The sequence below is a fragment of the Malurus melanocephalus genome, unplaced genomic scaffold (assembly GCF_030028575.1).
Source record: "Malurus melanocephalus ecotype Western Australia unplaced genomic scaffold, MMel_1.1 scaffold_94, whole genome shotgun sequence".
In the NCBI taxonomy this organism is placed as follows: domain Eukaryota; kingdom Metazoa; phylum Chordata; class Aves; order Passeriformes; family Maluridae; genus Malurus; species Malurus melanocephalus.
The window spans coordinates 855,873-881,533 of NW_026623326.1; the positions used below are offsets into that span (position 1 = coordinate 855,873).

Below are 25,661 nucleotides of genomic sequence, written 5' to 3' on the forward strand. Positions count from 1 at the left end.
GCCTGGCACTGCTCTTGCTGGCAGGGAGCTGCAGCCAGCCCCACTCAGCATCCGGGGTGTAACGAGTTCCTACCCACCCCGGGCTCTGCTGGGCTGTCAAAACATACACTTGGTAATTTAACAACCATCACCGCCCRGGACTTCTCTTCATCTCATGGCAGGCCCTCAAAACCATGAGAAATCTAAAAACAAAATAGCTATGCTGTCTGCCTCCCTTCAGGACTCAGCACACTCATCTGCCTCAACTCTGGTGAGAAACCTATTATATCAGCTGACAGCAATACACTTAGGGGTGAGAAGAAATGTATTTACTTACACAAAATTTGCTCCATTTTTCCCCTTTTCTAAAGCAGGAAAAGCATTACAGTGTACATAATGAAATGACATTTCTGGCAAATACTTTCAGTGAACACTTCAAAAGCCACCCTAATTTATATCCTTACAGTATCTTTAGAATATATATGTATTCCTATTTATGTYATTAAAAGACTAAACCACACCAGCAAACACATACCAAAGACAAATATATGCAAGCACACATGCATATCCAAATCAAAATGCTTCAGAAGTACACTGCCATTCTTACTAGATCAGGCACCATGGTGTGGAAAACGCAAAGATATCACAGCATTTCCCTGTGCTCAGAACACAAAATAAATTGAAATGTTTACATGTAAATACCATTTTGTATTATGATACTGCTGAAAGATCTCACTGAGGCCACAGGGCATGGAATCTTGCAGGGCAGTATGTAAAYACTGTGAAATAAGACACAAAGAAATTCTGATATTTCAAAGGCAATAGGACTTGTGGCTCAATGGGCCAGATTTTATGTCACACATAGAGGGAACATTTCACTTCGGTCTCCTCAGTGGCAGGCTGGGAATGCYGCAAGGAACTAATCCACTATCCTGTTGTCTCCCGCCACGATTCCCAGGGGCAGAGGGAACCCATTATCMCAGAAGACTACCTGAGCATAGCAGGCTAACACTGACTCTCTTGATGCTAATGSTTAGTTAATGAAATCCTACAAAGAGAGATGCTTGTGAAAGTAAGATGATGATGATGATGATGCCCAGTTTCCCTCAGGCCATCTACTAACCATAACACATTCAGTGAGGACTTGGAACCTCCGGAAAGATATCTAAGAGGTTGGATTTATTTTCATAGGGCATTACTATCAATAGTGATTCATTTTAATTTATTGCCTGGCAATAAATGTCTTGTGTGAGGCATAAAGGCATACACTGAAAATGTTCAATTGAAAAACAATTCCATTTGTGTCTCCTATTCAAGGTGCTTTTTTCCTCCAGTTCCTCATTCTCACTTACTAAGGCCATTTGCATGAAAATAAGATCTTGCTCATAAGAGCTCACCTGCTGCCTGCTGTTTAGGAGCTGTAAGCCTCCCTGTTGTTGGCTGTTGCAATCATTTCTACAGYAGTGATCTGGGATAACTCAAAGGATCAAGACTCTGCAAGAGGGGCACTATCCACAGCCTACTGAAGTCAATGAAACTCTTACCTATGACTCAAAAGAGTTTTTRTATGGTCTTTGACACCTGGTGTGCTGAGCCTTCACTAATAGCATGTGCTTTTAAAAGGCTTCTGCTTCCAGTATGCTGATGCTGCCCAAGATCCCTTTTTCATAATGTCCTGAATGACATCTTCTTTCAGAATCTTCATTAAAGCTTAAAGATCTGCATTTCAAAAGTTTTTCATCCCCACTTTAATTTTCTCTGGGTCTAGATAACTTCACCTTTTGGTCATTTTTCCCCGAGAGTTAAAACTTTAGACTGTATAATAAATGGATCATCAAATCAATGGAACCAGACCCAAGAGGTTAGGCTTTGACAGACCAAAGGAAAGAAAGAATTACTGTAGCCTCTTCCCATTCTTACTACCAGACAGAAGACACATAAAAATGCCATTTTGCATCAAAAGCCACAAAACTCATTCGAAATATTCACAACAAAGAACTCTGCTCCTTTCATCTGCTAGGATGTGCTTACTCTCCCAGTTTTCATTTCCTCTCTTTCATTTAACTTTTTCTCATTCCTTTTTTTACGACTAAAAGCAAATAGGAATGACAGGACATGATGATGTGCAGAGGCAGGGCTCTARTCCCAAAGGCTGAGCAGTTCCTTTCCAAACTGTGTTTGCTCACAAAGCCCTGTCAGTGCACCAGGAGACAGTTCTGTGTTTTCACTCACGAGTTTGGAACCTGCAGTGAAGGTCCYGTTTGTCAGCGAGACACAGGAACTGTCACTGTAGCTGGTCCTTTAGACCCCATGGGCATCACCAGTCAGTCCATCAGAGGACATCCACCGTGCAGCGCAAACATTTATAACCCTGATCCTGCGAGGCACTAAAAACCCTCCTCTGTGTTCAACATCTCAGGAGCTTGGACAGCCAAGGAGTGSCCCTTGCTCTCTGGGAGAATAAGGCCTCATAAATTACAATTCCACGCTGGTTTGTTGCACTCTTAGAACAGTTACCTGTGAGGGAACAGCCCTTTGCGAGCAATAGAAGGCTTTTTGCAGTGTCGGTTGGTTGCAAGCAAGAGGTCATGTTTGGAAGACAGGTAATTCCTGACAAGGTTTTCTTACTGTCCCATTGCTAGCAACCTGCAGAGGGGATGAACTAAACAAATAACTATATTAGCTTCCAGCCAACCGAATCATAATTACTGACAACCTCAATAGCCCGTGCAAGGAAGAGTGGACCTCTGTCTTCCCTAAAGCCAGATGGCATGGAAAGAGAAAAACGAGAATCAAAAGGATGTTTGTGTCTTAAGAAAGTAAGATTAAAAAGGGAAAAAAAGCCCCAGACCTTCAAACAATCCCTCAAATTTTGATACCTTTAAAAATTCAAACTGCAGAAATGAGTTAGTGATCCATTATCTTTCCCCYGAGAAGAGAAGCCAAGTGGAACTGAGCTGCTTTAGTCAGATGCTGGTCAAGTAGCATTTTTCAGTCAGTGAATATAACATATTCCATGCCAGATGTTACTGCCCTTTCCTCAAAACCAGTAGCCACATACTTCATAAGGAATTCACAGGGCTATTTGTGGAGCAGGGAAGAGCACACTACAGYTCACAGGTACCACCACTGTGAGGGGTACATCTGATGTTAATGTGGACAGACAAGGTTTGGTATTTTGGCTTGTGGTAYTGGATGCAGAGGCAGAGAAGCTGAAGTGTGCATGTGTCATTTATCACCCACGCATGCTTAGCATCAGTGATTGCGACTCTGCACATGATTTGTTTTGAATGCATAAATTAAAACCATGGTGTAAAAAAACCTCCAAAACTGAAGTCCATTTATGAGTCAAACACATGTTACTTATTAAAAAAAAGCAGTGCGCAGACAGAGGATTTTCACAGGCAGTTTCATCTCATTTTCTTTTCCACATCAGGGACCTGGGCTTGCTAGAGTTCACCTTCTGGCCTACCATTTTCAATATCACTTTAATCGATTGAGGTTTATAGATTATGGCCTCGCACAAGCTACACAACTATTCAATTTCTTACTTTCTGACATCCCATTCCATCATCTTCTAGCAACAGTGACTTCTTTATTGGATTGGAATTTATTTTTATTTTTAAAGCTGTGAAATAAAACAACATTCCATTTATTCAAGTATGAAGATTAATGCCATCTCTGATTAAATCTGGATTTATGTTTACATCAGTAAAACAGATTAGTAAAAAAAAAAAGAGTAAGTGTTCCTTCACAAACACTATTAGAAACTCTTGTCACTGTGCCAAACAAAACTGACCTCTAATAAAAACAAAAGTACAGAGGGTCTCTGACTACCAGTGACAGGATCATTCATCCACAAGAAAACTCAGATACTATTAAAGTCCTAATGAAAGGAATAGCCAGAAGGAATTCCTGAATGTGGGGCATGTTTGTCTGGGTTGCGAAGCACCACCGTTTCCAAGCCTCGGCAGGCTTTTGAGCCTTAAGAAAACATGCTCCCCAGGGCTGCCATATGGGAAGAGGCAGAGGGGACCAGACATCCTTTTGGAWAGGCAGCTTGGGCAAATCAGTGCAYTCAAGTGTTACTCCCTGTCTCTGCCCTGTGTCAGTCAGTGTCTGRAGGCAGCTGTCAGATTACGACGTGCTCTGCTCCTGCGTTTCTGCTTTGTGGTTGCATATCTGAGACATCTGTGTGAAAAAGGCAAATTGCTTGAGTTTGGKGGTGTAGGTGGAGACAGGCAAAGGGTGGCTTAGGCAAAAGCAAATCCACTGCAAGGGACACAGACAGGTGCTYTATGCAGCCTCTGCAAGATGCTGATGATTTAAGAACACAAGTTAGGCTAAAATGGGAACTTAGGATGGGAAACAAAATTGCAAAGGCAGAAAACTTAGAAAGCAGTGCGAACGATGATAAAGAAACCTGAAAATAGCCTACAGTTGTCACCTAGGCTGCACAAAATAATCCATATTCAAGCAGCTCCTTTGTGAAAGTTGGATTTTGTTAAGCTCTGTGTAATTATTTTCTGCTCAACAAGATACAGATTCAACTAGATAGAGCCTGTGTAGATTAATGTATGTTGGAAAAGGCAAATAAATATGAGACCATCCATTACAGCCTGAGGATCAAACATATCTCCCTTCTAATGCTGGGCTATTTTAACACTGTATCAGGGGCAAAATGGTCCTGCTGCACATTCTTCAATGCTTCTTCCCATRTAATTACAAAAACACCATCAAAAAAAGTCCATTCCTCTTTTTAACAGGAGACAACATCACTTAAGTAAATGCATATTCTTGAAATCCAGCTTTACCTCTCACAGACTGGTGTGTTTCCATAGTTCTACAAACTTTAGTATTTCAACAGAAGACACCAGACTGTACAATTTCATATTTTTCTACAATCCATACATATTTTATGTATTTATATGTACTTAAATTTTAAACTTGAGCCAGYAAAAACAAATTTGCTTTGGCTCCAGACACTTCCTCTTCCCCAAACAGGTAAAACAGTACATCTCCTGATGAAAAGTTAATGATGCATCTGTAGCAATTAATTAATTCAGTATTAACATTGGACRCATTTGTGTTTTACCCTGCAAATTCTGCCTGAAGGTTGAGTCATGAAGAAAACCAGCCACAGCAGCAGTGAGACCGCAGACCCTTTCATCAGGAGCCACGTTACTAAATGTGACCATGGCCTAGAATACAAATCTCATGACATAACAGTAGCAAATGGCAAGAATTGACAGATGCAATGGATATCTGCCCTGGGGCTTGCTGGTAGCTTTAGTTATTAATCTTGTTTGTATAACAATAGCAKCGATGTCATCCTAACATAACATATTCCAAGAAAACTACATGCCTTCCTGTCAGTTGCCACTGTGTTGAAAGTAATTTCACACAGCCCACCTAGCAGGCATCAGATGGTAATGACTTTTAGACACCATTGATCTGAGCTGGCCTAAAGCCAGTCTCCTAGAGGTAAAAGAATCCATACACCAAACTGTTCCTAAGTCATTTTGGCAGGATGCTTTAAAAATAGGGAGCAAACAAAAGCCCTGGCATGTTCAACCTATGTCCTCCCTCCTGGCAAACCCTAAACAAACTGGCAACCTAGTCATGATAGTAAGGAGACAAAAGGAAGTGTGCCCTGGAATCAGCTGATTTTGTTTGGCTTTTTTTGACGTGACCTTCATCTGTTTCAGCAATTGTATAACTCTGGGCTCCAGCTACTCCTAAATTCCCCTTCTGTTCACTCAGGGTAATTTTCAGACTTCAGAACTAAAAGTGGGAGTGTAAAAGTGTACAGGCTGCTTTAAATTAATATAAAGCATGTCATTGGTTTGAACATTTAGTAGAAATGAGAAATACTGTAATAATTCATTTGGTTGGGAGCAGAGCCCCTTCCTAGTCTGTGCCCTCTCTCTTTTTCAGTGACACACACACCAGAAATCTCAGCACAGGCTCATTCCTCAAACTCAGCCTCTTGGTGGTTGTTCCCCTGCTGGCCCTGCACTGCATTTCTCTCCTCACTGTTATTTGTGATTCCTTCATACTTAAATGCCATCTACAAAGTATGCTATTTTCTTTYTTCCATGCCATTAAAGATAATGTCAAATAAGATGAAACTGAAAGCCAATCTCTCTGGCATCTTACAGGAAACATGCCCCAGCTCACTACCTCACTGCTTACCCTTGTCTGCTTCTTATTTCCAATTTCAGACACGTCCCCTTCTCAGACCATTCAAGTGAAGCTCTTCGACTGCAATTCTGAAAGCCATGTGCCTTAGACCTTACCATCCCTTCAAACCTTAAAGGTCCATATCCTGCAAATAGTATGGATGCACTTAACTTCACATATATAAACAGCTACATTAAAGAAAATGGGAGTAATTGCCTGCTACAGCAGATGCAAATGTGTTGTCAGGATAGAGAAAATGGTATAATTTTGTACTTCTATTTAAAGAACACAGATCCATTTCATCTACAAACTTCATTCTTTCCAAGAGCTTTAGTGATCATGGTTCTGTTTGATGTCTTCATTCTCTGTCAGTGGGAGTCTCACTATTTTCTTAAATGCAACCAGAATGTCAAACCAGATGTTTAGTGATTTATTCCGATGTATTATTGGAGACTGTGGATGACAAAACATTGGGCTGAGAACTCTCCTTTCTGCCTATGAAGTCTTCCAAAGCTTTTCTGCATTATTGGTGATACAATAATTAGCTAATTCCCTTAATTGTGGAGAGGCCATATCAGCCAGAACAGATGGAAATTAATGATTAAGCTTTATCACAACATTTTTGTAGTCTGTTACCTTTCCTTTTGCCTCTATTTTTAAACGGATATTCAATGTGCTGAATATTTTTTTACACTGTCAGGGAGAAGATCTTCAAAACAAAATCTGGGCCAGATTTTCAAGAGCCTCAGCTCCGAAAAAAGGTTGAATTTTCAAGATCTCTGATGAACAATCTGGCCATCAGTGTTGCCTCAGCGATCTGCTGGATGCTGGGCTCCACTGAACAACAATGTCTCTGTTGTTTCCTCCCCTACCTTTTAAAATATTTTTCTCTTCTATGCTTTTTACCTAACATCAGTTTCTTTTTTTGTTCTTCAAGGAACTATCGTTCTCATGAAGAAGTCAGGAGATTTCTGGCCTATATKCAACTAAATCCTTCCCCAAAACTGGGAAATTTTTTAGATCTCTTCCCAGATTATACTATTTCTCAAACAAATTCCCCTGTAGTTTCACTCCTGAAGTATGGTAATCCTGTAATTCAGGTTTTACAATCCTACATTCAAGTGCTTTGTTACAGAGGATTTTGYACCACATAAGGAGGAAAATAAAAGAGGAACATAACATGAAACACCAAAGCAACCCTCCATTGGTTTAATCACCACTTAAAGCTGGATGTGGTACAGGGATCGTGGTACAGAGATCATGCTTGGAGCGAAAGTTGCATTTTGGAGGGAGAGACAAAGAGGGCAGAAAAMTGCTTCTTTACTGCAGCTGCTGACCCTTTTCTTCCAAAAACTCCCTGGAGCCATTTCAGGAGTTACTCACCTGAAACTGTAAGTTAGTTGTCTGATCACTGGCRCAGAGCTATTTAGAGGTGAGCTGTGTTTCTCACACAGATATCAAGTCAGCAAATAAGAGTCCTTGTCAGCTGAGTCATTTCTGCCAGCTTTGCATTAAGTACCATGGCTGGAGGGGATGTGCAGCAGAATTTAGGCCAAGCAGGAGGGCAAAAACTCAGCATCACTCAACAGCAAACTCCCAGCAATCAGGTCAAAAAAGCAGGCAAGAGTTCAAACAAGAGCATGTCATAGCTGCATGCAAGAGGAATTGGCTCTTGAAGCAGGAGGATCCACACTGGCATGAAGGCAACCTGAGGTGGCACTGACACAAACTGGGTGATGTTCACAGCACGGCAGGGAGCAGAGAGACAAGCCAAACTATTCCCAGAGCCACACTGTATATCCAAAACTGCAATCTGCATCATGTTAACTTCAAGGTTTATGCAGAAAAAAAAACAGGGAAGGAGGAAGAGAAGGAATTAATATCAAGATAAAATGCATTAAAATAAACTGCTCAGGACAGGAAGAGAAGAAGGGGTGGATATCTGAGAGACCGTATGGTCTTATTTCCAAACATTTTCTTTTCCTTATTTAAGTGTGTAGTCAAAATCCTAGGCCTGCCTCAGGGTCAGAGGCACACAGTTCTGATGCTGCAAAGGGTCAACACAAAGAGATCATAAAATATTCCCTGTAACAAMCAGTCTCATTTTCCTATCTGTCTGACTGCAATTGCTAAAAATGAATAACTGCACCCCAGCCTTTAAAAAAATACTAAACTACCCCTTTAGAGATACATCCCACCTGCAAATAACACTCCAGATCTGAGGTCCTCAGTGCTCTGAAATTCAGATTTGGGATTTTGTTCAGGCACATTCTAAAGATAGAGTGGTGTCAGTGATAAGGCTGCAGTACTGGTTCTTCAGATATTCCCCACCAAACCTTGGGGCAACTTGAGGTAAAACATCGAAGCTCATTTGAAAATTGCAGGGAAGTTACAAAGATTTCAAAGCCATGCAAAATTCAGCAGCAAGCACTGCCAAACTACCACCCAGTAAAGCAACCTTCAAAACACTCTGCATGTTCAAAGGACTTGTAGGTTTTGCTCATGTTGGACATCTTCCTAAGAGTCTCCAGAGAGTGGGGAATGGCAGCACTTAGGAAAGACAACAGGAACACACACGCACAAGGCAAGGTCCCTGCAGCCAAGTCCAGCCTGTAAATTTGGGCAGCTGACATTACAAATGTCTTCCCGTTGCCCTGTTGCTAAGAGTGTCTGCTCTAAAAAGACAGATTGGACAGGTCAGTGGGCACACACAAAACACTGCTCAAATACCCACTACATCAAGACATGGGGCTGAGTTACTGGTCACCGTTTAAGAGATTAAATTGGTGCCGTGTCAATAAACAAACAGTAAAGGAGATGGCAGAAATCCTTATCCCTTTCCATCTCTTCCGTTTGCTGCTGTTTTTCCCTCTACCCCAATTCTGAGCCTCGGTTCCAAGCCCCGAGGTTTTAAAGCAGCAGAGCAGCAAAGATCGCTGGTTGGGATCAATGCGAGGGTCAATTTTCTCTCGATACATGATTGCCTGTTCCAGGGAGGAGGGGGAAGGCAGGGTGAAGGCAAGAGCTCTGTATCGGCAATCACAAACCCACATCAGCCCCCCGGGTGTAAAGGGCTGAAAAGTTTCCTGATAACAGAAGGCAGAGCTTACAACAAACAATGTTGTATTCCTTCCTGGGAGGCACAAATTCTTTCCATCACCTCCAAGCTTCCAGAGCCCCACCACCAAAACAATTAGATTATAAAAACTGCTGAAACCRGAGCTTGTCAAGGAGGCCAATCACGAAGTCACAGCACAACAAAAAAGTAAGCGGGAGTGTTGTAGGGGTGGGAACCCTTCTTCCCGTGGTGCCCAAATATTGGCGCTTATTAAACAGAGACACAACAATAAGCAATAAATCACTGCCCAGGAGAAGTGCCAGGTGGAATGCACTGGAGGAAATTAAAATATCCTTCTTGATACTGTTAGGATTGAAAGAAATACAAAGCAGGTCAAATTGACTTATCACCTACATAGCCAGGATACCAAGGGGAGAAAGCGTTACAACACTTGCAGATGAAAAATTTGCAATTGAATGATTTCCTAGCAAAATAAAAAAAACAAAAAATCTTAGCTTAAAGTGTAATAGTAATATCACAAATATCCTTTCAAACAAATACATAAATAATGGAATTCCTATGTGTTCCTTTTTTCCTATCTTTTTTCAAATGCACTGTCCCTCCACAGGACTCACCTACATGGCAAAGGATCTTTTGCGATGTACATAAGCACACTGAATGGCCAGCATCCAAATTCAGCAAATTCTGGCCTCCACCATGCTGTCAGGAGACCCTATCTTGTGTCTTTTGCTCTTGCCCCATGGCTGGTTTCTCTTGCTGATTTCTATCATGAAACAAGTCGGTTGAGGCAAAATTTAAGTCTCCCTGCCCTAAATAACAGGGCTGGTTCCTTATTTCACTGAAAAGTGCCTCCAGAAAGTTTGTTTTAGAAAAAAAAATAGCATTAGTACAGAAACGTCCCAGTAATTTCATCCAGGACTCAGTGCCACAGMGTGCATAAACCTGAGGCTGCTTTTGGTCACCTGCAGGCAAGGGAACCTGTGTGAGGATAGGTTTGGTTTTTTTTTGCTGGGATAAGCTTATACAAGCAGGGGACTGTTCTGCAGCCTGCAGATCCTAAATATGGTGCTCCTGTGGGGTACCCCACACATCTGCTCTCCACTCACTGCTTTTTTCTTGCTTGCCCCATTTTAAGGCAATTGAGCAAACCTCCACCATTTAAATTTTAATGGAAGTGTCATACAAAGTACTTGAGTAGGCTGAAAATAGGACAGCACCTATAAATTACAGGAAAGATGAACTCAGAATTAGSAAAGGAAAGGAAGAACGCATTTCTCTTGAAACTGGATCATATATATGTATACATGCATAAACATTCTCAGACTGAGACTCTACAGGACAGCCTGAAGARGACAGCTGTTATGTTCTACCATTTAAAATCTCTACTTTCAAGGGCTGAGGACAGGATGGCATCTTCCAGCTGTGGTTTTCTCTTACTAAACACTTTTGTGTCCTTCTGTTTGTATAAGCAACTAAACCTTTACACATTAAACACTTCTGTGTCAAACTGCAATAATGACCAAGGTATATTTTCTGAGAGAGATAATTGAGAGGTTCAGTGAAAATAGAAAGAGCTGACACTTTTATATTCAGACCTATATGGATTTAGTACAAGCTGACAGATAAACTCTACTTGTTGAAAATAAAATGATGATGACTTTTTCTATATCAGTTTTTTTGGCAAGAGAACAGGGACATCTTGAAGTAGGTCATGGAAGAGGGAATCCGTTTAGATATTGCTAACAAAAAAAAATCCTTCCTCTTGTCTAGCATGGAGGACATGAGTTTCACACAAAACTCTCACAGAGGAAAGCAAGGCAAAAGCATGAGAGGAGAAGGAGAAGTATTTTCAAGAGATGTAAACAAGTAAATGCCCGCAGCACCCAGTGAGATTATTTGAGCATCTGTCTCAAAGAGTTGCTATCACACTCTTTCACCAGCTTAAATGGAGAGGTACCACTTGGATGCAAAAACTTTCTAYACTTTTGTGTGGAAAACTGCTCTGGAGCCAAGGCAGACAATTAGAAAAAGTCATTTTCCTTCTCCCTTTATAAGGCACAATCAAGGCACAGAATCTATCCAGGTGTAAGAGGTGTCACACACAGTTGAGATGAGCTATTGATTTCCAAAAGCAATAACAAGTTGCCACACAGCCCAGCCCTGCCTCATCRTATGTTTGAGAGGTGATCACTCGGATAAGCAAGGAAAGGCTGGCTGCAACCCAAATTCAGAAACCTTCAGCCACGCTGCCAATAAGAACCACCAGAAAAACACATGGATTTAATAAAAGCAACACTCAAATATGAAATTTTTTAAAAATAAGACGTAAATATTGGAAGCCCTTCCTTAACATACTGATGAGGACTAATTAACATTTTCAAAAAAACATTGCTTATCCTCATTGCACCTGTCACACATGTATCTATCAGGAGAAGCACTTCAGCAGTGTTTTTGTCTCAGCTTTCTAAACTGAATCAGACTGGTATATGTTACCCTGGTGCTTTTCTTTTTAACCTGAAGTGGGATACATCTGAGCTGTAAGTTTACTTACCCTTCTGTTTTGTACATGGAGCATCTCTCCAAAGGAATTTTCAGCACTCCATTATTTAAGCCCACAAAGAGTGACCTGTCGCTGTGTAGGATTTGGAGACTCTTTATTGCTTCCTGTTGTCCATCAGGGAGGATCTGCATTTCCTCTAAATAACAACTCCTCAGACTCCTGTTAGTGGTAGAAAGGGCCTTCAAGATGGTGCCATACTCTAACAGAACAAGAAACAAGGCACAAGTAAATCTTGGAGGCAATGGCTTCATTTCATACCTGCCTAAAGAGTGAAATATTAATGTCACCTTTACAGAGCTGATTTAACCTAGTTCTGGGTCACCTGCTGCCCATGGTARAGAGTTCCAGCTACACCATTACACTCCTCAGCAGAAACCACCTGAGAGTGCATTTTAATGGGAATTCAGAAGGATGTGAACCATCTGGACAGTGAGTACCTGGCAGTGTTTCCCAGTTGGAGCACTGAGGCAGAGGAGTCTGGTCCCGTTACCAGTCAGTTACAGAGCAAGGTGACCCAGGATAGCAGGAATCATTTCTGGTGCCTYGAGTGCGTATTTCTATTGGTTTATGGAGCTGATCAGTGTGATTTGATGTCATGACAAATGACAACAGATGCAGCAGCTCTGCTGGAAATCTCTGAGGCCTCYGTAATGACTGCATGGGTCACAGACCTAATTGATCCTCTTCCTGGAAGGAGCCAGCTTGACAAGGGGATGTTATGGCATGAGCAGTGCGTACACAGAAACACACATTTGTGCTCACAGTGCTCTTACCTAAACMATTTAAAGATCTGCTAAGCTGTGGGAGATTAATGCAGGAGGAAGAGGGCAACAGCATCTTTCATTGAAACCCCCAAGAGGTCTGTCAGCCCTGATTGTTCCTGAAACTTAAATCTTTCTGCCCAACAACTGCATTGGTGACAAAGCTCAGCAGTTCATAGTGGTGGGGCTGGTTGCCATGTGATGTTGCCCTTTTGCTTAGGAGGGCCCTGCATGTGGAACAGGACTGAAGTCTGGCTCAGTCAGTCCTGAGACTGGGTTTGTGCTCAGAAAACAAGCTGCCTCTGGCCAAGGCTGTCTCTATTGAAGCATTTCACAGGTTTAAGTGTTTCCAGCAGATCTTGCTCTTYGGTCGCTACTAACCAGGACCAGAAAGCAAACACGAACAAGGAGTTATGATTATGACATTGGATCTTTCTACACTAATGATTTGAGGCAGGAAGTATTTCAGCTTTCTCTAAGGTTTTGTAGCTTAGACTCCTCACTTTAAAGATCAAGATATCATATTGGCAGAACTATGTTGTATTTCCATTTAATACAATGTTCTCATCATAATTAATGTTTATGGAGGTTTTCACAGTGGGAGTGTTGCTAGAACACATAAATGCTAAACCGAGATGATCACTTTTGAAATAAGTGGTGGTAAAAGTTAGATAAATTATGACASAGTCCTGAAGGTCCAGTCTCCTAAACATGAGAATGAGGCAATGACTCTGCATTCAGATGTGAGATTAAATTAACACTTATGGAAGCAATCCATCTTATTCTAAAGTCAAAGCTTCTGCAATAGAGGATAACAACATTATACCCACGAGGCTGGCCATATGCTCTGATTAATCCAACTATTTAATTTAACCTCTATCATTGGTATGAATATGGGCTAAGACAACCATTTGTAACACTTTGTCCTTCTTCAGTATCTTCCACTTATCCAAGATATCTGTGCTTTTCAGAAGAGGCAATGTGTCCTGCTAATTAGAGGGTGGAAGTTGAAATCAAGAGACTAAATCATACACTTAATTCTACTACAGGCTTGCTATGCTCCCACAAAAAAAAATCACTTGCTTCAGCTTCCCTATCTGCCTTGCACTTCAGTGCATGCCCATTCCTGAAAGAACTGGAGTCATACACCAGTAGGGACATGGAAGTGCAAAGAAAAACATAATTAAAACCCTGGGCAAGCCTGCAGGTCATGCATTACTACTGCTTATTCAGAGATGGGTCTSTCAGAGCACTGAGAGGCAACTCACATGCATGAAACCACAGAGCATTCCAGCGACCTCTRCTCTGCCCCACTGTTATGCATTAGCCTGACTAGTTGAAACATGTTTTTATATGAGGAGAGAAATGTTATTGTTCTTTTAAAATACAATGGAGATTTATGGTCTGATCAGTTGGGACTCTGCCTCAAGTCCTCCATCCTGCTTTTAATTTACTCAGGCAAAYGACTTCCATTCAGTTTTGTGCCAAAATCATATTGAATGACAACTGCGTAAGGACTTCACAACCGGGCTTCCAGGGCTGCTAGGTCTACAAGCAAGCATGAGGAACTGTTTGAAGCCCTGATGCTCTTACCTGTTCCAATATACATCACATGGTAGAGAGTGTCCTTCCCCTGAACAATATCAACCACCAGTTTGGAAAATCGAATGCTGTCCTGAGTCACGTATGGATCGACAGTCACTGGCTGTACCACATCATTCATCAGGAACAAGCGCTGWGCATCCTGCAGGACTCTCTCCGTCAGGTTCTCGTTAGGGCTGTCATCGTTCAGTGTCCCACACTAGATACACAAGAGTGAATTTCAGAAAATTCATCTTCTCCCTACCCCTGCATGGAAAGTCAGGTTCTGTTGATTTCCTAGGAAGTTGAGTCTGTGTGAGGGTCACAGGATCAGGCACGTAGCCTGTTCACAGGTCCTTAACCTAGGTTTGGCCTGTAGCCCACTCTTTGAAAACTCTTCTCCTAGGTGGTCCACTGACCAGCAATGTGGAGTTTCATTCCCTTGTGATACCCTCAAYCAGCACAGCAAAAGGCCAAAAGGCTTTGGCAAACCATGGAGAAAAAGGAAGTATTAAAACTAGCTGTAGGAATATTTAAAGGTAGCAGCAGAGAGAAAGTTTTTGTGGTGGTAAATCCTTGAAGCATTTCAAGCAATCTTCAGACTCTACCTGGCATGCCAGTCTGTACAATGAACAAAACCTGGAGTTTAAAAAAAAAATGGTCTGGTTTTGCATCAAAGAACCAAACTCATCACACTGCTTCTCTTKGATGTGGACAGGCTCCCCCCAGGTCCATCTGAAGCAAGGCAGGTTAAACATGAGCTCCCTCCTCCCCACACTCTCTCTCCTCACAGCAAATGGTAGATCAAGCTATGACCACTCATYCTCCAGCAAAAAGGGAGGCACTGAAACAGGGCTCAGTTCCCTTGTCCAGTRAGAACAGGGGAGAAAAAGAGCTCATCTTGTGTCTTTTAAACAGCCAGGTGGACAGTGCATTTTAAGGCCTGAGTTTCTACCTTATACTAATCTCTAGACCTCAACATTTTCAAAAGCCAGCACTGTTTTTTTGGTCCATGTCAGTAGCCAGGGCTAGATCTTACTGTTCCCCACAATGTCATGCATGGAGGGCAGAAAATTTATTACTCCAGAAGGTGGCTGGGTGACTGGGTATTTATCTTCCCAAGACAAYAGGAGACAGTGGTACAACCAAATCCTGCCAAGTTCCACACTCTTTCTATGAATGACTTTGCTAYTCAAGATTTTCAATTTCACTAGAAAAAAAAAAATCCCACAAATTTCTTTTTCTTCATTTTGGSTCCAGGTGTTTGGGCTTTCCTTTGAAAGAGAAGTCTGAATACTGAGAATTAGGATGTTGATTTACAGCATTTGAGCTTCAGTATACAAATTTCCCATGTGCACACTCTCATTATGCATCAAAGCAACTTTTGGTATCACTGCCTTTGCTGAGTGCACCACGCAGCCCTTCTCTTCCTACATGCTAAAATGARTTGTCAGGGATTTAACACACATTCAGTAAATATGGACTCCAGTGGCCAGTGTACTAAGCCTTCCAAAATTTTAGAGGATGTGTGAACTAAGAGAACACAGTTATTCTCATTCTCACCACCTATGAACATGGTCATTTTAATGAATTTAAGCATCTTCCTGAATAACCAGACTAAGGAAACATCAGAGAGGTTTTTAATGTGTCCTCAGGTGAGTTTTAATGCTTTTTTTCTATTGCAATGGTCTTTTTTTAGTTTATGACTCATCCCACATTCTAAAGAGCTTTTAGATCTCTCTCCATAGAAGCCTACACTCCTTCTGGTTCATACCACTGTCTTCCTTTGGATGCTTTTCTCCCCATTCACTTTCTTTCTAGAGTATCACCTAAAAGAAGTTCCAGTGGCAGGACTGTCACTGTTGGTTTTGTTTTCTGTTCTCAGCAAGTCACAGATAATCCTTTGGTCTACTGGCAGCATATGTGCTGATGCAGCATCCCTCTGCTTTGGTTTAATGTTGTTTTGTTCTAATTTCCTGATTATCTGCACTGTCCTGATCCTCTGCATCCTTCAGTATTTCTCCTTCCTCTCTGCAAGAAAAAAAAARTTCTGGCATGCTTCCCTCATCTTCCTTTGTGAACACTGARGCAAAAAAWTTAATTTAATGTTTTTGCAATATCTGCCTTTTCTGTCACTAAATTACCCTTGTCATCTCCTAAAGGCCCATCACTGACCTCTTGTTCCTTCTGTACTTGAAAAACATCTTAATCTCTTCTTGCAATCTTCCTTTTGTCTACCACATACCTTCTTTTCCTTTCTTTATTTTCTTCTGACCCTTTCCTTTCATCTTAATGCTTCAATCTTCACACTCCACATTTTATCTGATACTTTTCACTATGTGGAAATGCTTTCCAAAGTCCTTTACTATTCCTTTCCAAAGTCCTTTACAATTCCTTCTGTGTTAGCCTAGCAAGGGACAGAAAGTCCTTGATTCKCAGTTTGCCTTAATATTCCCTTTAAATTTAAAAAACCCACCACCACCGCCAAAAATCTGGCTACACTTGGCATGTCTGGACCTTCAACAAGGTTTTGTTTCTTGGTTCTGAGTGCACCAAGCTGAGAGAATGATCAAGAGGCCAAGCCTGGCCCACCCTGTATGGGCAGGAGCCCTCAGTCAGGTGCCAAGAGGGAATTCAGGAGGAGAAATCAGGTTCCTCAGCAGGAAGACAAGGCTGTCCCTGCCTGCAGCAGAGACCTGCCTCCCATCTGCTCTCACTGTGATTTCAGGTGACTGTAAAGCTCTTTTTGGAAGGTCCCTGACATCACCAGTTTGAAGGCAGATGGCACATGCAGGCAGCCTCAGTACAATTGCCATAATAAAGGACAGCCAGATTCAGACAAGTGGGCTGAAAGGATTTGCTGTGGGGAAGCAAGGACATGAAGACACGTCTGTCCTCCCTCAGATTCCTCAGGTGGAAARGGGCTGAGCTGTAAAATGGGTTTATGCTTCAGAAGGCTGAGGTTTGCCAGGGCTGTCACACACACACACTGCACTACATTGACTGGATCTGGTGGTAAAGCAACGGAAGATATTTTATAATTTTCCAAATTGCTTTAATTAATAATCCTGGAAAATTGCTCATTCACAAACCCGAAGATTTTTGAACAGTGAAGGAACCCCTGTGACAATCCACATGTGTCCCCTTCCACCAGTTACTGTGGCAACACGTCCAYGGCTTCTGGCTGAGCTACCATGTGTTAGAAAGTCATCCATCTTCCACTGAAGCACTGCAAGCCTTAGGGGCCTTATCAAGTGATGGAAAATTCATCACTTCCTTACAGAGTCACAGTGGTTAATTACCTTTCTTGTTTAAAAAATATAGGTTGTCTCTATTCTAGCTTGACTTTGTCTAGCTTCAGCTTTCAGTTCTTCCAAGTTCTACTAGGGACATATCTCTATGTTCTATTGCGAGAATCACATCCTCAGAGCTCACGTGTCAGTGGTAAGTGCAACAGAGATTTAAATTATTCATTATTATAAAAAAAAATTCTTATTATTTGTTAAATCATTCAATTTTTGACAGGAATTCTGTGCAAAAGAGTTCCACAGACTAAAACATTCATAAATGTGGAGAAGTACAATTTACCTGTACAGTGGGTCTACCTAGAAAAATAAGCCSTACACAAATCAACCCACTGAAGTGACAGAACGTAAAAGGGACTTTTGTAAACTGAAGTGCAACAGCAGTACCTGGAAATTAGGGATGGGGTTTAACGTTGGCAGCCAGGCTGATCTTGGGTTTTCTTGGTAACGGAAAGGGCCATTAAATGCCTGAGTAATGGCACTCAGATTGAAGGCACACACTGCTGAGGCAGCTATGCTGTTTCTGGAAAAGGGAAGAGGAAAAAAAATCAATTTAATCATTAGACCATTGACATTTTCATCATAACACACATCAAACTCCACTCAAATAAARTACATGCAAATTGCTAGGTAGATGTACAGTGATACCAATCTCACAGGGAGTAAAAATAAATAAATAAACTGTAAAATGCAGATGACTTGCGTGACAATTTTGAGAATGAATTTTAAGTTTGGTTTTAAAATGTCAGAGATTTAAGGGCCATGGAAGTATTTCTGACAAGAAAGGTGAATACAGATTAATTTGCATGGATTATTTGTGTCTGGTTTTATTTTTATTTTTTTTAACAGCCCATCTACTTTTATTGATTACAAACAACCTACTTTTTAATCTCTTGGTGTTTCTCAAGGTGAAATTCTGTTCCTATGGGTTCCTGAAATCTTCAGCTATAAAATATGTCACCTAATATTATATATATATATACATATACATGCAGTGGAAGGGAAAAGGTGATAGTGAAAAACCAGCTGCTTGTGACAGCAGCTCAGCATGCAAAAAAAGTCTGGCTAATTCATGAAAACCTTTGTTTTCAATGACCACAGTTCACTTCTTTGTGTTCCCAGCTGGGAASAGGATTTGTCTGGGGCAGAATGTTCACCATGCACACACAGGCAGGAGAGGCAGAGTGAGGAAAATGCTGCTGTAGGAAGGACTCTTCAGAAAGGAATTTGTTTTAGGGAGGCTCTGCTGCCTAGTCAGACTGCACGCAGATCAGCTGGCCTTTGCTGTTCCATTTCAGTCCTGGAGCACCTTTCCTGCAGGGTCCTGAGCCAGCTCATCTCCTGCCTCAAGAGGGTTGGAGGGCACTTCCGAGATGGTGCCCTCAACAAAACTGACCCAGAGGGACATTTGACAAGTGGTGACCTGAAATTCAAACCTGCCCCCAGTTGTCCCCTTCGCCCTGCTTTTTTTCTTTCCTTTTTTTTTTTTTTTAATAGAAAAACTGCAAGGTTTAGAGAAAAAAATATCAGAACAAAACTAAAAATAGGGCCAGCGTGAGAGACTGATTTGTCACGGTGCCTTTTAAATAACCCAAACGCTGCTGTATGTATCTTTCTGCTAATTAAAGCAATTTGAATTCCCTGAAAAGAACACATTTTTTTTAAACTAAACCAATAATTACACTCTTGCACACACAAAAAAAGCTTTTCTTCACCATTTCAGGCTGGAAAGCAGAAGAACAGATTCTTTCACAGCATATTTCTTCCTAGCAATACAACATCAGGAAGAACTTCCTGCTTTGCCTTCCCATTCTCTGCTCCCCCCTGCCCCTTCCATCCCCGGAATGATGGAGTAGCTCACTTTGAACGTGTCAAAGCAATGCTGGGCAAACCTTTCTCCACTTTTGTCTGAACACCACTGACGCAGTGCATGCTCACAGACAGCAGCTCTTAAGACAAACCTAATGATGGATGACAAGTAAATGCCTTGAGGCGCACACAGAAAAAAAAAGACAATGAGAAAGAAAATGAAAAARGAAAAGAAAGAATAAAATTCCACTAGTCTAATGAAAATACTTTAAAAAAAAGGGATATTTTTAGGGCCCTGCTAAGGACTTCACTTTAGCCCTTTCTCTTTGCTGGAAAGGAGAAAGGAAAGAGGTTTTCCATATAAATCTGTGGACCATTTTCCTTTCTGTCTGTGGCCTGACATACTTCCCACCCCTCCTTACGAAAAGTTTGATCCCAGTCTCAAGCCAGTGACATCAACTGGTGCAGCTGGCCCCTGTGTTTTCCTGGTGTGAAGTGCAACTTCCTTTATTACCACCTCCTACCTCCTGTGATTAACTAGCTGGTTTAAAGAACGGGTTAAGTTCCAAGAAGTTTTTACATTGTCTCTAGTACCTCCCAGAAAAATTTTAATAAAAACATCTTAAATATTTCAGCAGCAGCTTCCCCCAAAAGCTCTCTTTCCCACTGATTCAGCTGGGTATAACATAACACGAAGCAATAAATCTATATGTGGGTGTTACCACAACCACTAATTCCCCTTTGTTGTAAGATGACCCTAAATTCATTAAACATGAACCTTTCAAAGTAAAAAATACCTGGAAACAACAACAAAAAAATCATAGTTTTSTGTTGCATTGGCATTTTATTGCAAAGAAACTCAGACTGGTGCATAAATTAACCCTCTTTGGTATGCAGAGCTCATGCAGCATGATATAAGTCCCAGTGAAAGTTAAAAGAATAATTACCATTATTTCTCCAGTTGGATGACAAATTGGAACATTTTCTCTTTGCACTTTTAAAAGAACACCATGTTGTAGACCCAAAATGCTATTTGATCTAACTTCAGCTATTATCAATTACTAATTTCTTCAAATGTACGAATGTTGCATGCTATATTGTCTTCAGAAGATACAAGAGAGAACAYCCCAAACATCCCTAATGTATGAAGTGACTTAAATGTACCCAAGGGAGACAGGTAACACTCATCACATTTCATGTTAAACTTAGCAGATGGACACAGCAGAAGAAAACTGCTCTAGCCAGGGCTAGTCTATGTCTCCCCCTTGATCATCCAAAAACCTCACCAATTTGATAAATAAAATACAGTTATTAACAGGTTTCTCATTTCCAACTTCCATTCTTGGCTGGATGAATGGACAAATGGATAGATAAACATTATYACTATGGGCATAGAAATACTCTCCAACTGAAAAAAAATAAGGGTCAGCTCAAGTACCCAAAGMAGTAGCCAGATTTCCTTTTAATGTTCGGGAAGTTTGGCTAACATGCTCTAACTGTTTTTAGAGAATGACTCATGTGCCTTTCAGTCTGAGGACAGATCTTCCCCAAGTCCACAGTCAAGGTTCAGTGCTCAATCATGTTTATTTTTTCTAGCTGATTCTCTGCTGGCTCACTTTTGACTGACATTGCCAATGGTAGAACAGAAAAAAAAAACATGGAAGATGGATAAGGGTGGCCACTTACTTACCTATTTCTTGGAATTTACAGAGRGGAAAGAATATTCAGGCTCTGCTGACTCATAGTGAGGCTCCCAACAGCACTTKAGCTCAAGAAGTTGGGGTTGATGCTTTGTGACTTCAAGGGCTGAAGTTCAAGCCCTGTCACCCCAGCAGGTGACACATTAAAACAGGAAGGTTTGTACTTCAGTGGAGCTTCACTTCTTTGGTTTGCTGYGGGCTCCCTGGGAACAGGCCCTTATTCATATTGGACAGTACAGCACTGCACACGAAAACCCCAAAGAAGTTGGCTGCCCAGCACGAGGAAGGCACTTTGAGCATYTGCCATATGGAGTAACTACTCAGATTTTCATTCTCCAGTTTACACATCAGGCTAACACCCCCCTGGAGAACATGTATTATTGAAACTCAATACCATGCAGACTGGTTATAGCTTGAAACTTACCATCCTAGCCTTAGGCATCAGAGAAAAAGTTATTTGAGTTTTCCTGACTTAAAAATATACATTATGAGTTTTTTAATATATTTTTTAATTAACTCCTCTTCTCCTTTCTGCTTTCACAGCCATCCTAAATCATTCCAATTACAAGTYTTTTCAATATCAAGCCAAGAAGAGGTGATTATGAAGGATCAGAAATCCTACCTTCCCCTCAGAGKTCTAACACTGCTTTTTATTTGTGTACCTCAAACAGTCTGTGGCACAGGTAAAGCCTSCTCTTTGGAAATGCTAAATGCCTTGTGRCCCTCATGACCTTGCTRTTAYAGTGCTGTTCAACAGCAAYAGATGTTGATTTYAGTCTAGGCTGTTGGGATCCCATCTGCCTCATTCTTCTCCTTCCAGCCCTTCTCTCCCAAGTGTGTGCACCTCTTCATCTCATGGGCCAGCTCCAGTGTTCACACAATTCTGTCAGATTGTCCAGGCAGTCAGCCTGGCTGGAGATGAATGTTTTTCTGTTGGTCATTTTTAGATCATCTCTCTAAACTCTATAAGTTGCATTGTCACCCCAAAAAGTACAAAGTTCTGTCACTGCCCAGGTTTATATCAAATTAAGTTATCCTGAAACTGCACAGTCACCTTTTAAGGACTCCAGGAATCTGTGAGCCATGGATTAAAAACACTGTCCTAGAGGCTATGTTGTTGTGATGGATAACACAGCCCTATCTATTCTTTCACATTAACCAAACGACCTTTCAAAAATGATTGCTCAGACTGTCTAAGAAATCAATACATTGCCAGTCTCAGACTGCTGGGGATGGAGGAAGGGCAGTAAAGCCCTTGCAACTTACACATTAGTAGTGAAGACGCCATAGATCAGATCTTGCTCAGGAAGGTAGAAGGTGCTTTGCAATTCATTGTAATAGAAAGGGATTTCTCCAGCACGGGAGCAGTTCAGCCTGGCCTTCATGAAAGTTGTCCATGTGTCCTCCAGCAAAAATCTCCCTCCAATATCATTTTTGCAAACTCTTGCCACACGAGAATACACTGTTTTCCCACAGTCGTGTTCCACCGCGTTYTCACGGAAGAAGAAGTAGGTGAACAAGCCGATGTCATAGGCAGCAATAAAGTTAGGCTCTGAAAAACAAACATTTGAAGAGATTTATATAGGTTAGAAATCAATCCATGCTCACTGACTTGCTCAATGCATTGCACTGCCAGCTCCATTTATGCAGCCTGTCAAAGCTGGGACCACAGGGAGTTTGGAGTCAGCAGAGGACATAAAAACAGTAGATGGGAATAATGATATATGARGATATAGCTCTAGTACCTTTTTTCAGATCTTGGAAAGGCCCCATTGTTTCCCCATTTTATTGGCAAAGCTGCTACTGATTTCAGTGAAAGCGGAGTTCAACACTTTGCATATGCATGACTATTTTCTGTACCTATACTCATTTTACAAGAAAAAGCCTTCCCACTGGGCTGCTTCACCTATTCACTTCTGAAGTGGACCTTATGATGTGTTAAATATGCTGCGTGCATCCGCCCGATTCCCCAGACAGCTGCACTGAAACATTCAAGCTACTCTCCCAGCACAGTCACATCTGGCTTTTATCATGAAACCTTTCCAGTTTCTAGGCACAAAAGATTATCTTATGTCCATAAAAYAAAACCATGCCACAAACTGACAGTAATGAAACATGCTACCCTTAATGCTTTTTCCCCTAGATTTTTGTATATTATTYGCACAAGAGTTGAAAAGAATCTGAAATTTAGTAGGTTTAGTAGTGAATATTTTAATTGGGTACTTAACAATGCTTTAAAGTGTTCTTTTATCCGAAAAGTGTCTTTGGCAAAGAAAAAGATTGACCAATGAGTATTATTTGATCAAACAAATAAATTAAAAAATGCTTCCCCAAACCTGGTGATTTTTTAGGGTGATTACACAATGTTCATTTCTGAGTAGAGGTCAAAGAAGAAAAGAGGGAAGTACAGAATTGCTTTCAAGCTACAGCCCAGAAGCAAAAAGAAGAACAGAGAAAAGCAGGCCACTGCTGCTGCAAGGCAAGTATGGGAGGCAGATGATGGTACAGAGAGGAGGGCATTGCAAAGCATCTCCTGTCAAACTTTCTCCTTCAAACAAACCATGAACCTTAAAGGGACTATTGTGATCCCCAATCTGACCTTCTGTCTAACACAAACCAGAGAATTTCACCCTGTAATTCCACCATCAGATCCTGTAACTAACAGGTGAATTAGACCACATCTTTCGGAGGAGATCTGATCTTACTGGACAATGTCACACAGCTTTACATCCATCACTTTCCTCGGTGACTTGTTCAAATGACTAAAGATTGACCCAGCTGCAACTGGTACTGCTTTTCCCATTTGACATTATCTGATTTCAACTTCCAATCACAGGTTCTTGTCATGACTTGTCTGTAGATTAAAGAACTTTATCCTTTCCAAAATCTTCTCTTGATGTAAGTACTTCCATATCACGAACAAAACACCTTTTATCTCCTTTTCAGAAAGATAAATAAATTGAGCTCCTTAAGGCTCTCACTGTGAGGCAGGCTTTCCAAGCTTCAAATCACTGCATGGCTCTTCTCTGAATCACCTTCAGGTTTTCTATTTCTTGTTGAAAAGTGGCCAGAACAGGATGAAATTACTCCGATGTCACCAATGCTGCACAAGCTTGTAAATCCAAGAGCTACATTCGTTTTTCCAGTCACATACTAGAACTTCAGTTACTGTTTCTCTTCCTTAAACTACCCTGTTCCACTGTGGCTTCCTTCTGAATATTGCATTCAATGCACAGACAAGAGGAACATGTTTTCAGTGAATGAATTTGGGCTATGATACTTCTTGGTACTCATCCACAGTTTTTCTTGATGACATCCTTTTCCTTAAACTCCAGGTCTCCATACTGACTTCAGTCTGCCTGCAGAAGCCTAGCTCAGTTTCATTAAGCTCCAGAGAGTGCACAGTCCCATTGCTCTTATCTTTAATTGAAAGGTCCTGAAATCTAATAGAAAGATTTCAAATATCTRGTTAATTCACCTTGGTAAAAGGAGATAGGGGGAATATTGGAGTCTCCATCACTCCAGTCTGCTCAGACAGGAAGTCCTTTGCCCTACTCAGAAGGTGTGGACTCAGTGCAGGGATTACTGGCTGAAATTCTATAGCTTGCTTGATGCAGGGTATTATCACACTGGGGTAAGAGTTGCTTTTAATAACTATAAATCCACATCAGCACGGATTCACATGGAACATAAYGTGCTGTGAAATTTCTCATTTTTGGAGTGATCTTGCACTGAAACCAGGCATCTTCAGCTGAGTCAGTGGAAGCAAGGAGTACCTACCACTCTGCAGAACTGGGTCAACAATATTGTGCTTCAAGTTGGTTTTGATCTTCAAATCTTTGAGTGGTTTTCTTGTTAAAATGATGTATTTGGTCATCTCACAAGACAGAGACCCATATATATGTTAAGTAGCCTGTAAGACCCACTTTCTATATTCTAAATCAACTTCCCTGAAATACTTCCAGGCTCTTTTTAAATGTCTTCTAAGCTGCATTGATTATTGCACCGGAAGCCCTTCCCCACCATAAGTCTGGATCTCAATATGAAAAGAGAGAGAAAGRTTTACAAGCCTGTCAAGCTGACTTTAATACATCTCTTGCTCAGATGTGACCCACATGACTTTACCATTGAGCCATTTGGAGTTGTATTGYGCTGTCCTAAGTGGGGGAACATTTCCAAGGCTGCGGTAAATAGCAGGATCCCGTCCAGAAAAATCAATCACAGTTGCAGCATAGAGCTCTCCTCGTGATGTAATCACAGCTGTCGAGTTATGCCGAGGRTCGTATGGGCACCGAGCCACTCCATTAATTCTGTCAATGATTTTGCTGAGATTTCCTACCTGTATTTAAAAGGAGAGAGAAGAATATTTAAAGAGGATCTGACTTTTTCACTGGTATAGAGAATTTGGTTTGCCCATGAGTACCTACGAGCAAATCCCTGATTTTTAAAAATCAGGTAGCTATGAGAATGTAATCTCAGTGATGACTGAAAATTGATCTTTACATCCATCGTTTGCCAAGGTAAGAAGTTGTGTCTGAGCCTCACTGATCCTATTGCTCTGTACAAAGGGTAAYTCCCCAAACCCACCCGGTGTAATCAGGTGCTCCTGGTGCAAGCACAGGTTTGTAATCTTCCGTAGACACCTCCTGAATACACACTGGCCTTGAAAATCATAAAAATAAACACTTCTTTAGACCTGCCCCT

At 41.3% G+C, this 25,661-nt stretch overlaps 1 protein-coding gene across 4 annotated transcripts in view; it reads right to left on the reverse strand.

Moving 5' to 3' along the window:
- SEMA5B (semaphorin 5B) overlaps positions 1-25,661 on the reverse strand; it is a 262,758-nt gene that overhangs the window by 41,179 nt on the left and 195,918 nt on the right. For all 4 annotated transcript variants that reach the window (XM_057368566.1, XM_057368567.1, XM_057368565.1 and 1 more), the window contains 5 exons: positions 25,083-25,296; positions 22,224-22,509; positions 17,836-17,971; positions 14,156-14,363; positions 11,793-12,000 (listed from right to left, as the gene is read on the reverse strand). In XM_057368566.1, the coding sequence (XP_057224549.1) occupies positions 11,793-12,000; positions 14,156-14,363; positions 17,836-17,971; positions 22,224-22,509; positions 25,083-25,296 (1,052 nt within the window). The remainder of the gene's footprint in view (positions 1-11,792; positions 12,001-14,155; positions 14,364-17,835; positions 17,972-22,223; positions 22,510-25,082; positions 25,297-25,661) is intronic.